This window comes from Oryctolagus cuniculus, chromosome 5, assembly GCF_051225735.1.
Source record: "Oryctolagus cuniculus isolate XC-2025 breed Fujian yellow rabbit chromosome 5, ASM5122573v1, whole genome shotgun sequence".
Lineage (NCBI taxonomy): Eukaryota > Metazoa > Chordata > Mammalia > Lagomorpha > Leporidae > Oryctolagus > Oryctolagus cuniculus.
This window is the reverse complement of record NC_142871.1, coordinates 111,786,025-111,803,803: the sequence shown is the minus strand read 5'-3', so window position 1 is coordinate 111,803,803 and position 17,779 is coordinate 111,786,025. Positions and strand designations below refer to the sequence as shown.

At 38.2% G+C, this 17,779-nt stretch overlaps 1 protein-coding gene across 3 annotated transcripts in view; it reads left to right on the top strand.

Moving 5' to 3' along the window:
• Positions 1-17,779, top strand: part of PRIM2 (DNA primase subunit 2) — a 304,235-nt gene that overhangs the window by 264,615 nt on the left and 21,841 nt on the right. For all 3 annotated transcript variants that reach the window (XM_008263076.5, XM_089333079.1, XM_051854614.3), the window contains one exon: positions 6,529-6,611. In XM_008263076.5, coding sequence (XP_008261298.1) covers positions 6,529-6,611 — 83 coding nt within the window. The remainder of the gene's footprint in view (positions 1-6,528; positions 6,612-17,779) is intronic.

Below are 17,779 nucleotides of genomic sequence, written 5' to 3'. Positions count from 1 at the left end.
TAGTATACATAAAGAAATAACTACATCAAAGGGTTTTTGTTGTTGTTTTAAACTGATTCATGTGTCCCTTGTGTGATATCTCTTAAATGTTGGGGCCAGGGGTGGAAGTGGAGATCAGAATTAATTATCTGGCTTCTATATTGTCCATTGCTTAGATTTGTTCCTGTTGTCAAAACTGCCCCCACCCCCACTCCAAATTGTGTGTGACACATGTTCACACATAAAATGTTAATCTGAGTACATCTTTGTATTTCTGTTTGTTTTCAACATTGCCAAGGTGCTATGGGAAATTAAAGTAACAAAATTAGAAAAAAATAAAATTATTAACAGCAAAAAAAATTAAAAAAAAAGAAATGCCTATATTCCTATGCATTCATTTAATAAATGAAGAAGTGACGAATACAGGGGATACATAGTGATTCTTATCGCTTGTGTTGTGGTTCCTTTAGGTACCTTTTAGAAATGCAGATTCTCAGACCTTACCCAAAGACATAGAAAATCAGACTTTATTTGCATTTCCCTTGGTGATTTTTATGTCTCCTAAAGTTTGAAAGCCATTGACCCAGATACTTCCGTGCAGGAGGCCTGTAGCTTTTCTTAGCATAGCAGCTATGTCAGGCAGTTAACTCCAAATTGAGTTTGTGGCCAAATAAAATTCCCAGGGATTCTTCCTGTGAATTTCTAGGTCTTAGTATTCATGGCTTATTTTGTTGTTTTTTATGAGCTTAAATGCAAGACTTTATGTTTTGTATTCCTGTTAAATCTTGTTTATTACAGTGCATTGTTTGATTTTTTTCTTAATTTAAAATCTATTCAGGACTGATGTTAAGGCACTGGTTAAGACTCCTGCATCCTGTATGAGAGTGCCTGAGTTCTCAATTCCTTGCTTAGGCTCCTTATTATAGCTTTCTGCCAATACAGACCTTGGGAACAGCTGAAGTGGTTGGTACCTGCCACCCTCTTGGGAGACCAGGATTTACTGAGTTCCTGGTTCTGGCTATTACGCACATTTTGGGAATGAACCATTGGATGAGAATTCTTTCTATCTGCTTCTCAAAAAAGAAAACAAAACCACAAAACAAAAACTTGTAAATCAAGAACTACTGTAGTCTTTCTTATCCAAGGGGATATATTCAGACTCCCAATGGATGCCTGAAAAGGCAAGTGCTGCCATGTCATATATGTACAATGTTTTTTTTTCCTGTACATACATACCTGTGGCAAAGTTTAATTTATAAATTAGGCAAAATTAGAGATTAAAACCAACGGTAATAATATATAGATCAACTATAACAGACTTAAAGGAGAATATGATCTTTCTCTGTCAAAGTATCTCATTGTACTATACTTATCCTTCTTTGATGATGTGAACTGATACAGTGCCTGTGTGATGAGATGAAGTGACATGACTATTGACCTTCTAATATGTCAGGAGATGGATCATTGAGCCATGATGATGTAGATGTTTGATATTTGGGGGATTTTTTTTTTTTTCTGAAGCTGTTTTCAAGAACATATTTGGAAATTATTGTCTCTTTAACCAATCAAAGTGTTCTGCAGTGGTTGTGATCCTTGAGTGAGCATTTGGGTAACTTTAATGCTATATTCCATTCAAGGACTGTATTCCATAATTTTGACCTTTAACGTCTGTGCAGTTTGAAACACTTAGGCAAATGTCAGTAATGTCCCTATTGCTGGTTCTGCTTCAGTTTCTTCTTCCTCTTCCTCTTCCTCTCTAGATGACTCAGCCAGTTTTCCCAGTTCAGCATTTGTTAACACTGATGGCCTTCAATACATTCTTCCACTTTTTCCTTAAGTGTGTTGGCAAATCCTTCTCCACCAGCTTGTCTTACCGCATAAATGATTTTCTTAGCTTCTCCATTGATCCCTAAGAAGCTTTTGAAATCATTCATGACTTCACTCCCTCAGTTCTCCCAGCAGGCATTTAACAGTTTCTGGTTTTAATTCATCCATTGCAGCTTTGATGAATGTACTGTGTCAGCACTAGTGAATGATTTCCAACACTGCATTATGTCTAGATTAGAGTCAGCATCAATTACTGATTGAAGGTGATCCAATACCAGGTAGGTGTTTGTGCCTTGACAAACCAAATGATGCCCTGGTCAAATGGCTGAAGTACTGAGGTTTTATTTGGAGGTAAAAATACAACCCTGACATTTTCATTTTCATAGCAAATAAATTCAGGATGGCTAGGTGCATTAACTATTATGAAGGTACTTCAAAATGTTTGTGAAGATGGAATTAAAAGATAAGTTCATTTTGGTGTAAAAAAAAATTGAAATCCAGTCGTAGTTTTGTTTTAAAACACACTTTTCATGAGTTTTTTGGAGACCCCTTATATACATGGGTTTCAAAATTTTTTCACCAAAAATATATGTACCTTCAATTTCATTTTCCATGAACTTTTTGAAGTACCTTCATAGTAAGAGGATTTTAAATCCCAACTCTTCCTTTTCTAAGTATTTTTTTTTCTCCTCTGGAATGAAGCATTGTTGGAACCATTCCATAAACAAGACAGCTGTCATCCACCCTTTCTGATTGTGTTGCCAAAACACCAGCAGATAACTTTTGTTTCTTATGAAAACATGGATTCTTTACTCTGTACAGTGTGCATGGCTTTATACCCCATCGCATTGCCACATAGTACCTGAGTTAATATTTCCTTCCATATATTATGTGATGCACCTGCACTTTTTTTTTAAGATTTATTTTTATTTACTTAAAAGTCAAAGATACAGAAAGAGGGAGAGAAAGAGAGAGAGAGAGAGAGAGAAAGAGAGAGAGAGAGAGATCGATCTTCCATCAACTGGTTCACCCCCTAAATGGCTGCAACAGCCAGGATTGGGACAGGCCAAAGCCAGGAGCCAGGAACTTCTTCCGGGTCTCCCACATCGGTGTAAGGGCCCAAGCACTTGGATCATCCTCTGCTGCTTTCCTGGGTGCACTAACAGGGAGCTGGATCAGAAGTGAAACAGCCAGAAACAGAACTGATGCCTATATGGGAAGCTGGCATCACAGGCGGCAGCTTTATCCACTATGTCCCAATGCCAGCCCCACTCCTGCACTTTTATAAATGTACATTCTATTTGACATTTCCTACCAGAAGAGCCTTGTTTCATTGAAATTGAAGAATTATGTTGGATGGAATTCTTTCTCCTTAATTAACTTCTACAGCTCTGCCAGGAATGTTGTAGTACCTTCTAGATGCTTCTTGTCTCTTTAATAATTTTGCTATTTTCGTTCTAAACCTGTTACTGAATCTCTAACACATGACTACTGTCTCATTCCTTTTAAGGGTTTCCTTGTTAAAGACTGTGCAGAGATTCAGTGCTTTCTTGGGGCAACATGTTGCCATCAGTTGGAATATGTTTTCTGTTCATGTCTTCCACACACAAATTTAATGCCTTTTTCATCTTAACTAAGCTTTTGACTTGCACTGGTCTGTAACTTTTGCAGTTTGAAGTAGTACAGTAAAACTCCTATGAGTTTCTTTTTTCTATTTACAATTTCACAGATGATTTCTTACTGTAGATTCTAGCAATCTCACCATACAATTTTTTTTTCTTATTAGGTTGGCAACTTTCATTTTTTCATTTGAAGGAAGCACTTTTGATGGCTTCTTTTGGATGTCCTAGTTGCTAATGTCACCATTCTTGAACTTTGGGGTCATTATCAAGTAAAATAAGGATTCCTAGAGCCCAGCACCATGATAACCACCATAGTCAATATGATAACTAAAATAGCTATTAAGGGACTAAGGGTCAGGTAGCATATATAGTGTGGATACACTGGAGAAAATGTTAATTAAATCCTAAGTGGAAGAGTTGGCATGGCAGAAGAGTTCATTTTATTACTCAGAATTTGCAAAATTTAAAACTGGTGAATTGTTTACTTCTGGAATTTTCATTTAATATTTTATTAATTTCATAAAATATTTTCTAATTTCATTATAAAATGTTAAATTTGTATTTAATACTTTAGCACCCTCAGTAGACATTATTTCATTAATACAAATTACCCGAATGGTTGTTCACCAGTTACAGATCTAGTAGGTATAACTAATAACTATATCCTGGCCTGTGTTTATCTTTCTGTTTCTCAGGTGTGTGTTGAAAGCTTTGTCAGACACAAGTTGTTAATAATGTTAGTTGAGTATGCTTTCACTCCATTTTCTGTTGCCTTGTGAATTCAACCCTTTCTAATTTAAAGATAATTCTCTTTGATACAGAAGGTAGAAACAAAGTAAGTGTTTTCAAGTTCTGTTTTCTTTAAATAGTGATTCTGTTTTTCTATTTTATGATAGTGAGTTTAGCTTTAGAAGACCTTCTGTGTCCATTAGTATTTTGGCAATCTTTCCTTCCTTCTTGGCCTGTCTTTTCTGACTTTTATACAGGACTAGCCATAGTTTCAAATCTTATTTGGGTAAATCATTGTAATCTGTTTTCCTTTTTGTGCCTGTAATAATCCAGGGCTTAACCAATAATTCCTTCTCCCTCATTTCTTTCCCACTGAGATTTTGTTATAATTTATTATTAGGTTTTTCAAGAATAATAATGATAGCCAACATATCACAAGTGCTCATTACATACCACGAGGCTGCAACAGGTTCATACTCCACTCTCAAAGGAAATTTATGAAGTAGATACTATTATTTCTCTTATTGACAGGAAATGTAATTGAGTCAACAAGGAAATAAAAAATTTGCCTGAGGTCACCCAACTATTATAACTACTGGGATTCCAGCCCAGGCAGTTTAGCTCCAGATTTTATGGTTTCTCAAAATGTTGGTGATACTCAGTTATTAGGTTTTAATATTATCACAGTATATACTGTAAATTTTGTAAACGCCATAGTTTATAGGAGTCCATAGTGTTAATGATGGATATTTTTATTTGTAGTAAGATTTTTGGTAAATACATTTGTTTTTAATCCTGGCTCTTTTCTGTTGTTTTATTATAAAAGAATTGCCCATTGATTTAATTAAAATGTGCACTTGTTTTCAGTTAGCTTACTAATCCATTATTTATGTGACTAAAAAAAGTAATCCAAATTTCCTGCATTAAATTTTCTGATAAGTATTTTGACTTTCATTTCAGTTTCTTATTAGAATATCTAAAATTTTGTAGCTATTGGCTTAATGAGTCTTTCTTTAAATTTTTATTTATTTATTTTTGACAGGCAGAGTGGACAGTGGGAGAGAGAGACAGAGAGAAAGGTTTTCCTTTGCCATTGGTTCACCCTCCAGTGGCCGGCGCGCTGCAGCCAGCGCACCGTACTGATCCGAAGGCAGGAGCCAGGTGCTTCTCCCGGTCTCCCGTGGGGTGCAGGGCCCAAGTACTTGGGCCATCCTCCACTGCACTCCCTGGCCACAGCAGAGAGCTGGCCTGGAAGAGGGGCAACCGAGACAGAATCCGGAACCCCGACCAGGACTAGAACCTGGTGTGCCGGTGCCGCAAGGCGGAGGATTAGCCTATTGAGCCACAGCGCCGGCCCTTAATGAGTCTTGTACAATTCAGTTCTTCTGTGTTCTTATTTACACAAATATTTCTAGCCTTTTATATTCATTTTTATTCCTATGAAGTAAGATAGAGATGAATGTATATACTATATAAAAGTTGTTTTTCTAATTGTTACTTACTTTTATTTGAAAGGGAAAGAGAGAGAGAGAGACCAAAGCAGATAGAAATCTATCTACTGGTTCACTTCTGAAATGCCCTTACCAGCTGGGGCTCAGCCAGGCTGAAGGGAGGAGCCTGGAACTCAATCTGGATTTCCCATGTGGGTGACAGGGACTCAAGTACTCGAATCATCATCTGCCTCCCAGAGTGCAAAGTTACAGGAAACTGGAATAGGAAATGCAGCCAGGACTCGAATCCAAGCACTCTGATAACAGAGTACAGGCATCCTTAGCTGTGTCTTATTGCTACAACAAATGCCCATCTAAGTTGTTTTTCTATGAGAGTTTCCTGTTTGTTCATCTTCTTTCCATGATCCATCTATATTTATATAGGCTCTACTCTACAGAAAATAAACACAGCATTTTCTTCTGAAAGTGATGTAAGATTTTGTATTTTTCAGAGTTTGTGCTTTTTTCTTTTTGTTTGTTATCTATTTCTCATATGCATTTTATTTACATTTTCTATACTAGAAAAAATATGAAACTGTAAAGTTTTTAGATAAACTGTTATAGCTATGTTGTGATTATCTGTGCTTGTTAGCAGGTAGCATAACTGAAGCAATTTTCCTCCTCCCAGTGAATGGACATCTCAGCCTGAGAATGCTGGAATGTTTTATGGAACTCTTGAGCCTGTAGTACCCTGATAACCGTATAGCTCAGTTGTCATTTAGATAAAGACAGGAAAGCAGTTGCACCCATGGGCAATTAACTTTTTTATTAATAAGCTGTTAGACAATTAAGGGGAGCTTAGACAGTCTCTTGAGTGTGGTATTGTGCTAAGTCCTAGGTAAATAACCTCACTGGGGTACTGACTTGTTTCTTGTTGTCAGGGTGCCCATTCCGTCACAGTGATCTGGAGCTGCTGAAGCAGAAGTTGCAGTCATACAAGATCTCTCCTGGAGGGATAAACGAGGTAAGCCGCACGGTGCTCTGCATCCTCCATAATGAGGCGTCAGACGGATCCTCTCAGTTTTATTTAATGTTCTCGCAGAGATGCTGTGTACTGCTGTCAGGCCTCACACCAGACATCCTGTCTTCTAGATGAATTAAGCTAAAGCCTTGACTTTGCTGGTTTAGGCTCCTTGAAAATTCTGGTGCTTCTGTCTACTAAATTGCATTTTTTATTTTTCTTGGTAATGAAAGAAGCTGGAAATCTTTTTTCTCTCTGAGTTTATTTTACAATCTAAATTGAGAACATCATTTTAAAAATAAATTTTAGAGCAATGTATTGAAGCTTATTAATGAAGCTGAAAATTAATGATAGTGTATTTCATTATGGGAAATTGTTTTCTGAGCAGATGATACTGTGTATTCTAGCTGAATGTTCTGATAGGCATCAGTTGTTGGTATGTTTAATCTACACTTCTCATCGTAGTTATTGAGTCTAATAGATTTTCAAAGTACTCTGTCTTATGAACTGTTTAAATAAAAAAGAAATACTCAAATTATAAAGCCAAATATTTGAGTACATCTTTTAGTAAGTTTGCCTTTAAAAAGAAGATTCTTCAAAAAGTTCCTGGAAATGTGTATTATGAAAAAACTGCACAGATTTCAAAATTTTTTTACACTGGGATAAACTTATCTTTCAAAAAAAATTTTTTTTTCTTGCTGGGAGCCAGAAATTCAATCTTGATCTCCTGCATGGATGATAGGATTCCAATCACTTGAGCCATCACCACTGCCTCCTAAGGTCTGCATTAGCAGAGAGCTGGTAAACTTGCGTTTTAATTCCATTTTTCCCTGAACTTTTTGAAGCCCAATTTGAATTGTGACACTGTGAAGACTTCTATCTATGGTCTACTTTTGATGTGGATTTTGAAGGAGATGAAGAGGAGCTTTTGCTTCCCTAACTTAAGAAGAGCCATCAGTGTTTTAGAGCTAGAACACCCCAGTCATAATACATCTTTAAATGATTATTTTTTACTTGAAGAAAAATATAACCCTGTAAAATTCTGCCGCTACCTCTGTATCCAAAGTTCAAATTAAGTGTAGGTAATCATACTCAAATCTTAGGATTTTGGTGCTAAATTTGAACAAAACTGTGCTTAAGGTGTTGTGGTAGGTACAAAGAATAATCAGGTATATAACCTGCTCCCACTGACCAGGTTCTGAAGGAAATGATGAGCACAGTTTTATGAGAGAAGTGCATATAGAGTGTCTTGGGTCTTCTGATGAGAGAGAGACTATAACCAGATGGGGAGAACAAGAGACACTTTCTGGAAGAGGTACGCTTTGAATTAAACCTTGAGAGAAGATTGGAAATTAGGAAAAACAATGTATGAGTAAAAGGCAGAAAGCTTATAAGATTACTAGGGTTTCAAGTTTAGTGGTGCACCCTACAGAAACTTTTTTGAAGATTTATCTATTTACTTCAAAGACAAAGTGACAGAGAGAAAGGAGGAGACAGAAAGAAAGAGAAATATTCTGTCTGTGGTTCACCCCCAAAATAGCCTCAGTGGCCCAAGCTGGGCCAAGGTAGTAGTCAGGAGCCTGGAACTACATCCAAGTCTCCCAGATAGGTGGCAAGGGCTCAAACACTTCACCGTGATCTGCTGCTTTTCCAGGTGCATTAACAGGGAGATGGATTGGAAACGATACAGCCAGGACTCAACTCATCACTCCGTTATAGGATGCCAGCATCACAAGCAGCAACTTAACCCACTGTACTACCATGCCAGTCCCTAGTACATATACTTGATAGGCAATTAAGCAGAAGTAGTTGGTTTGGGAGATTTGTTTAGAATAGGGTCACTTAAATGTCAGAGAATGTGGAATTGCACCACCTTAGAGAAGTTAGAAATAGAAGTCTGATGTCCTTTTCTGATTAGGCTTGTAGAGCTGTGGGGTTGGAAAGAACATTGAGAAACCACTCTCTGGGCCGGCACCGTGGCTCAATAGGCTAATCCTCCTCCTGTGGTGCCGGCACACCGGGTTCTAGTCCTGGTCGGGGTGCCAGATTCTGTCCCAGTTGCTCCTCTTCCAGTCCAGCTCTCTGCTGTGGCCTGGGAGTACAGTGGAGGATGGCCCAAGTGCTTGGGCCCTGCACCCGCATGGGAGACCAGGAGAAGCACTTGGCTCCTGGCTTTGGATCAGCGCGGTACACCGACCGCAGCGGCCATTGGGGGGTGAACCAATGGAAAAAGGAAGACCTTTCTCTCTGTCTCTCTCTCTCACTGTCCAAAAAAAAAAAAAAAAAAAAAAACACTCTCTGTTACGGAGTCCTAGGATATGATATGCTGTGGGTACACAGCTAGGTCAGTGATAGAACCAGAAAGCCAGGCCCTCTTAAGATTTTTTTTTTTCTCAACTCCATTGTACTTTATAACTGATTATTATGAATTTTCTCTGAGGGAAAAGGAGTAGAAAGTTGAAAGCTATATCTCAAAATGGAATTTTGGATAAAGTTTGCTTTTTTATTTTTTCATTAAAAGGAAATGAAATTTAGTCAAGATAAGCAGAATCACAAGAGAGAAGAAATACATTAGGGCACTGAAGTATCACAAACTGAGAGAGAATTTTGAGAATAGAGTGAGGTCCAGAGAGTCTCCTCTAGCAGAGATTACGATAAGGACTGAGTAGAGCAATTGTTTATGATGCTGATTGTAACTGCTAAGTGGGTCAGTCAACTTTGATATTGGTGAGAGGTATCAATATAGTGGTGGAAACCAAAGGCAAGATCTTTTTTTTTTTTTATATAGTACTTTTCTATTTTTAATTTTTTAATTTTTTATTTTAACTTTTATTTAATAAATATAAATTTCTAAAGTACAGCTTTTGGATTACAATGGCTCCCCCCCCCATAACTTCCCTCCCACCTGCAACCCTCCCATCTCCTGCTCCCTCTCCCATTCTATTCACATCAAAATTCATTTTCAATTATCTTTACATACAGAAGATCAATTTAGTATACATTAAGTAAAGATTTCAACAGTTTGAACCCACACAGAAACACAAAGTGTAGAGTACTGTTTGAGTACTAGTTATAGCATTAATTCACATTGTACAACACAGTAAGGACAGAGATCCTACATAGGGAGGGAGTAAGTGCACAGTGACTCCTGTTGTTGACTTAACAATTGACACTCTTGTTTATGGCGTCAGTAATCACCCTAGGCTCTTGTCATGAGTTGCCAAGGCTATGGAAGCCTTTTGAGTTTGCCAACTTCAATCTTATTTAGACAAGGTCATAGTCAAAGTGGAGGTTCTCTTTTCCCTTCAGAGAAAGGTACCTCCTTCTTTGATGACCTGTTCTTTCCACTGAGATTTCACTCGCAGAGATCTTTTATTGATGTCGGGTTTTTTTTTTTCCCCCCAGAGTGTCTTGGCTTTCCATGCATATAATGTTCTCATGGGCTCTTCAGCCAGATCCGCATGCCTTATGGGCTGATTCTGAGGCCAGAGTGCTGTTTAGGACATCTGCTATTCTATGAGTCTGCTGTGTATCCCGCTTCCCATGTTGGATTGTTCTCTCCTTTTTTGATTGTATCAGTTAGTATTAGCAGACGCTAGTCTTGTTTATGTGATCCCTTTGACTCTTAGTCCTATCATTATGATCAATTGTGAACTGAAACTGATCACTTTAACTAGTGATTGGTACGTGCCACCTTGATGGGATTGAATTAGAATCCCCTGGCACATTTCTAACTCTGCCGTTTGGGGCAAGTCCGATTGAGCATGTCCCAAGTTGTACATATCCTCCCTCTCTTATTCCCACTCTTATATTTAACAGGGATCACTTTTCAGTTAAATTTAAACACCTAAGAATAATTGTGTGTTAATTAAAGAGTTCAACCAATATATTAAAAGGGATAAAGTATTAAGTTGTTCATCAACAGTCGGGGCAAGGGCTGTTCGACTCACTGTTTCTCCAAGTGCTCATTTCACTTCAACAGGTTTCCAAAAAGGCAAGATCTTAAAAGGCGGTTGGATATAAGATAGTTAGTGTGTTGATTTTTTCAAAAAATGGGCTTGTGGAGGTGTTGTCCCAATGGTAGTAGCTTAAGCATCACAGGGGATCGTAATTTGTGGGTTTAAGATGGAAGGAGACCTGAGTCTATGGTTAGAGGAGAGGAGAATGTTTACCTATTGAGCTGTCCCTTGAGTTTCTTTCTTTTGTTCTTTGATTTATTTTATTTACTGCAGTGTCAGAGTTACAGAGTGAGACGTCTTCCATCTGCTGGTTCACTCTCCAAATGACTGCAACAGCTAGGACAGCCAAGTGCTGGGATTTTCTTCAGGCCTCCCGTGTGGGTGTAGGGGACCAAGCACTTGGGCCATCCTCCACTGCTTTCCAGCACATTAGCAGGGAGCTGGATCAGAAGTGGAGTAGCCAGGACTTGAACTGGCACCGCAGGTGGCAACTTAATCCGCTAGACCACAGCACCAGCCCCTCCTGAGTTTCTGAGTTGCCTGAATGAAGGAATGAATTTCTGTTTCTCTTTGTGTCTTATAGCAGTTCAGTGACATAGACTTCGGTAGCTGCATTAAAAATGTTCAAAGAGTAAGTGGGCACATTTTTATATGAGGTGGATCATAGAATATTGTAGGTGGTGTGCAGAGAAAGGCAAATAAGAAATCAAGAACACAAATGAAAAAGTAACCTACTGAGGAGAAGAGGGTATATACTTGGACAAAAGGATGGTGTCTGAGAACAGTATGGCCCTTGTCCAGTGTGCAAAGTGAAGGGACTGTATCAGCTGGCCATACTTTTCCCTGTGACTAAGAGGTCTGATCATCAGCTGAGAGTAAAGATGTTAGGGATGGTGTTCTGGACGTGAGAACGTTAGTAATTGCAACTAGCAGATTTGAAAAGGAATTTAGAAGAGAATACAAGGCTTTTTGTTAGCTTTTATAAAGAGTTACTTTTTAAAAAATACAGACTGTTTAACATATGTATTAACATAATGCAATTGATGTTTATACCTTTTGCTTTTGACCCCGTTGTATTTTTCTATTTAACTTCAACCCATAAATATATCTTTTACTTAGTGGAAGCTAGTTAGTAATTTCCACATCATGTTGAACCTACACTGGAACTTCTAACTGAGGTAAACACAAGTGGGTAGAGCATGTGGGCAAACTGTAAATAATATTTTGCGTTTATTTGTTATCTCTGTGGAGTGGATGTCAGTAAGGCAAAGCAGCTGGTGAACTGTACTCTAAAGGACAGAGAGTTGATGAATGAAAAATCCATGCAAAACATTTGATAAATGCTTAGTTGTAGTTGCAGATTAGATCATAAAAACTCCAAATGCATTCTAAAATATTTAATGAAAATCAAGAAAATATCATTCACAGGCATGTAAGGTAAAATTCAATGTAGGTTTTGTTTCAGAGAGAAACTTCTTGAAAAATGGAAATATTTGGATATTTTAAGTAATTGTAATTTTGGAAATTAGAAGAGAGAATATTGTGATTAAGCTGGCATCTCATTTTTTAAAAAGCATACTCACTTTCCTTTTTGATTAGGCTTAATAGTGCTAAATGATTATCAGAGTCACTGAAAATCAGTAAGCTTAGTATCCAACTAAAGAAGATAGCAGTTGAACCACAAAATATGGCCAAAGAAAAAATAAGCAGTTCCCCTCTCTCCTCTAAAAAGAGAAAAACATGGCCTTCGATTCCTCCACCAAGACACAAAAGCTATGTGAAAGAAATCAGGCTTAAAACCCTATGCTTTATGATTCCATTTGTATGACATTCTGGAAAAGACAACCCATAGGTTTAGAAAGCAGAGTTTACTGAGAGCAGGATGTTAGTTACAAGGAATGGGGAGAAATATTTTCGAGTGATGGGAATGTTCCATCTTGACTGTAGTGGTGATATCAGGACAATTTGTTGATTTTTTCACCCAGGGGTATATTTTACTGTATGAAAATTAGACTTTATTTTTTTAAATATTTTATTTATTTATTTGAGAAGTAAAGTTACAGAGAGAGGGAGAGACAGAAAGGTCTTCATCCGCTGATTCACTCCCCAAATGGCTGCAATGGCTGCAGCTGGACTGACCCAAAGCCAGGAGCCTGGAACTTCTTCTGGGTTTCCCATGTGGGTGCAAGGCCCAAGGACTTGTTCCATCTTCCACTGCCCTTCTAGGCCATAGGAGAGGGCTGGATTGGAACAGGAGCAGCTAGAACTAGAACCGGTGCCTATATGGGATGCCAGCACTGCAGGTGGAAGATTAACATACTATACCACAATGCCAACCCCTAGACTTTATTTTTAATGGAAGAAAGAAGAGGGTAGGTGGGAAGTAGCTTAATTGAGCCAAATATTCATCTTGTCTAGCATAAATTTAGTGTAGTTAATAAATCAAGTATGTACAGTATAAGCATGTAATTTAAAATGATAAAAGCAATATCCTATATAACCCAAAATGGAAATGGTTAAAGTAATTGTCACTTGGGAGCAAATCAAGCAATAGGATGAAATATGTGGGAACTGTCTATTAATAAGTCATATGGCACCTTTTTTAAAAAAAGATTTATTTATTTGAGAGGTAGAGTGACAGAGGGAGAGACAGAGAGAAAGGTCTTCCATCTGCTGATTTACTCTTCAAATGGCCACAACAGCGGAGCTGAGACCATCTGAAGCCAGGAGCAAGGAGCTTCTACCGGGTCTCCTATATGGATGCAGGGGCCTAAGCAGTTGGGCCATCCTCCATGGCTTTCCCCGGCCATAAGCAGGGAACTGGATCAGAAGACGAGTAACTAGACTTGCACTGGCATCCTAATGGAATGCCAGTGTCACAGGTGGAGGCCCTGGCACTTTAAAAAAAAGAAAAGATTTATTTAGTTGAAAGGCAGAGTTAGAGAGAGAGAGAGAGACAAACAGACAGACAGGGAGATTTTCCATCTGCTGGTTCACTCCCCAAATGTCCGCAACAGCTGGAGCTGGACCAATCTGAGGCCAAGAGGCAGGAGTTTCTTCAGGGTCTCCCTTGTGGGTGCAGGGGCCCCAAGCAGTTGGGCTATCTTCCACTGCTTTCCCAGGAGCATTGGTAGGGTGATGGATCAGAAGTGGAGCAGCCAGGACTCTAGATGGCACCCATATAAGCTGCTGGTGCTGCAGATGGTGTAACCTGCTATGCCACAGCGCTGGTCTCCATATGGTGCTTTAAAAAATTTGTTCTCACTTCCACATGCATTACTTTGATAAAAGGTTGAAAAACACTTCCTGTTATAGATGAGGTTAATTGATCATGGCCTAATGAGTTTATATAACAGCAATAGTACATTATCATGAGATCTTTGTGTATGCGATTTTAACTCCATCCCTCTGCCCTCCACACATAGCATGATATCTGTTCCATGTTTGGAACTGTGACAAGTCTGAGACTTTAGTCTGCTGGTAAGCTAAGAACTTAGCTGACTTAGTTACATGGATTCTAATAAAAGACCTGAAGATTCCTATAATAGCAGTACATCAGTCTTTTTCTAACACCAGTTCCTTGATCCTCAGTTCCCAGAGAGCAACATGAAGAGGGCTACGTACTACCTGCATGTGCAGTGGATTGTGTTAGAGAAATGAAACCTTGAGTTTAGGAACTCCAAATCTTTTACAATGGACAGTAGGCCTGTGTACACTTTAATTCAGTGGAAATCACCATAGTTCTCAAAGGTGTTTATTGATTTAAACACAGATTAAATAAAAAAAAACATGAGAATAACTCACAAAATGTAAATTATAGGTGATAACAATATTTCAAAATATCTGGCTGCCTTTTTTATTTGTGCAAAGTTCACATAATACAAAATTCCATTTTAAATTGTACCATTCAGTTGCATTTAGTACACTCAATGTCGTGCAAACACCACCTCTGGTAAGTTCCAAACACAGTGATCACTCCAAAAGAAAACCTGTACTCATCCAGGGGTGGGGAACATCCAGCTTGCTGGCTATATAAGTACCACAAAATCATGTAGTCTGGTCCCACCAAGGCAACTACAGGCAGTACTCAAAATCTGATACATCTATAGCAGGCTAATTTTATGTTAATAAGTTTATATGGCCTGCGAATGATGTTATACAAATCCAAATGATATCAGACAAAAGGTTCCCCATCCCTGCAACAGCCAGTTCCAACCCTTCATAACCAACTGTCTATTTTCTGAATTTATGGATTTAGTTGTTCTGGACATTTCATACAAATGGAATGATATACACTGTGTTTTGTGTTCTGGGGAATAGCAGTCTGAAATCAAGATGTTGGAGGGTTGGTTGCCTCTGAGGCAGAGTGGCTCCATGTTTCTCTCCTAGCTTTTGGTGGTTTGCTGCCAGTCTTTGGCTTGTGAAATGCACCACTCCAGGCAGCCTTCATTTTCACATGACATTCTCCCCATTTGTCTTGTCACTATCTTCTCTCTGTGCATCCTGTCTCTGTGACCAGTTTCTATTCTTTATAATATCAGTTATATTGGAATAAGGCCAGCTTTGCTTCATTTTAATTACCTCTGTAAATAACCTGTCTCCAAATAAAACCCCACTCTTAAGTAAGTAATATTGAATTAGGACTTCAACATATATTTTTTTGAGGGACACAATTCAACCCATTATACCATCCTAGTCAGTGTGAAGTGATACCTCATTGTATTTTGATTTGCATTTCTCTAATGATGAATGATGTAGAGCACCTAATTAAAAAAAAATATCCAAGAGGAACAAAGACAGAGACACAGAAATTTCATCTACTGGGTAACACCTCAGAATGCCCCTGGACAACCAGGACTGGGCTGGGAAGAAGGTGGGCACAAGAAGCCAGGTCTCCCACATGTATGCCAGGTACCCAACCACTGGAGCCATCACCTACTACCAGCCAGGGTCTGCACTGGCAGGGATGTGAGATCTGGAGCTGGAGCTAAGCATTGAACCCACCCACTCTTAACCAGCAACTTAACCACCAGACCAAACACTCACCCTGTTGATCATCTTTTAAAGTGTTTCTTGGTCATTTATATATCTTTTTGGAAAAAATATCTATGTAATTCCTTTGTTTGAGTTCTTTATATATTTTGGATGTGAAAGCTTTATCAGATATAATTTGCAAATATTTTCTCTCTTTCATTAAGTCATAAACAACTTCTTGACATTGTCATTTGATGGATGACACTTTTTAATTTTTATTAAGTCCAATATATTTTATTTTACTTGTTCTGTTAGTATATCTAAATAACCATTGCCAAATTCAAGGTCATAAATATTGGTACCATATTTTCATACAAGGGTTTTTATAAATTTAGCTTGATATCATTTTGGTGTTTAGGACTGCTTGCAATTCCACATGAGTTTTTGAGTCAGCTCTCCTATTTCTGCAAAAAAAAAAAAAAAAAAAGCCTTTAAAACCTCAATAGGAATTACAATTAATATTAATAGCAATATTGTTATTTTGGTAAAAAATTATTTATTCATTTATTTATTTGAAAGGAGGAGGGAGAGAGAGAGAGGATTGATCCATCTACTTGTTCCCTCCCCCAGTGCCTGCAACTGCTAGGGCTGGGCCAGGCCAAAGCCGGGAACTCCATCCAGGTTTCTCATGGTGGGTGGCAAGAACCCAGGTACTTGGGTCAACACTTGTTGCCTTCCAAGGTGTACATTAGCAGAAAGCTGGATTGGAAATGGAGGCAGGACTTGATCACAGGCAATCTGAAATGGGCTGTGGGCATCCCAAACAGCAGCTTAACTCCGCGAGACAAAACACCTGCCCTAACAATACTGTCTTTTAATCCCTGAACATAGAATACTTTTCCTCTTCTATTTAAGTCTTTAATTATTTTCCCCAGTGTTTTGTAATTTTCAGCATATGTGTCTTTACCTTCATGAGCTGAATTTATTCACAGGCCTTTTTAAATGCTGTTGAAATAGGATCATTTTCCTCATCTCCTTTTCTGATTATTCATTAGTAGTATTAGTATTCTTTGAGTATCATTCTTGTGACTTATGACTTGGCTGAATTTATTAGTTTTAACGTTTTTTTTTATGAATTCCTTAGAATTTTTTAGTACATAAGACTTGTGTCACATAAGTCACTTGTGAATAGGTATGGTTTTATTTCTTCATTTCTATTCAGATGCTTTTTGTATCTTGCCTAGTTGCTTTGATCCAGGATAATATTGAATAGCAGTGGTGAAGTGAGGTAGCTTTGTGTCTTGTTCCTAGTTTTAGGAGAAAGACTTTCAGTCTTCATCATTGAGTATGATGTGATTACAGGTTTTTCATAAATGTTCTTTATTATGATGATGAAATCCTCTTCCATTCGTAGTTTAAGTGGGATTTTTCTTCTTTATTTTTTAATCATGAAAGGGTGTTGGATGCTGTCAGGTGCTTTTTGGGCATCAATTGAGATGATCTTTTCTTCCCTTCATTCTATTAATATGTATCATATCAATTAATTTTTATATTTTGAATCACTCTGGCATTATTGAGATAAATCCCACTTAATCATGGTTTATAATCCTTTTAATATGTTACTGAGTTTGGTTTGCTAGTATTTTATTAAGGAGTTTTGCATCTATATTCATAAGGGATATTAGTCTGTATTTTCTTGTGATGTCTTTGTTTAGCTTTGCCGTCAGGATAATGTTGGTCTCAAAGGATGAGTTAAGAAGTCCTGAACTTTATTTTTTGAAGGAGTTTGAGAACTATTGGCATTAATTCTTTAAATGTGGGGCCAGCACTGTGGCAGATTAGGCTAAGCCTCCACCTGCGGCACCAGCATCCCATATTGATGCCCGGTGTATCCTAGCTGCTTCTCTTCCAATCCAGCTCTCTGCCTGTGGCCTAGAAAAGCAGTAGAAGATGGCCCAGATGTTTGGGCCCCTGCACTCATGTGAGAGACCCATAAGAAGCACCTGGCTGATGGAAGACCTTTTTGTCTGTCTCTGTCTGTCTGTAACTCTACCTCTCAAATAAATAAATCTTTTTTTAAAAGATTTATTTATTTATTTATTTATTTGAAAGAATTATATAGAGAGAGAAAGAGAAGCAGAGAGAGAGAGAGAGAGGTCTTCAATCCATTGATTCACTCCCCAGATGGCCACAGTGGCTGGAGCTGTGCCAGTCTGAAGCCAGAAGCTTCTTCTGGGT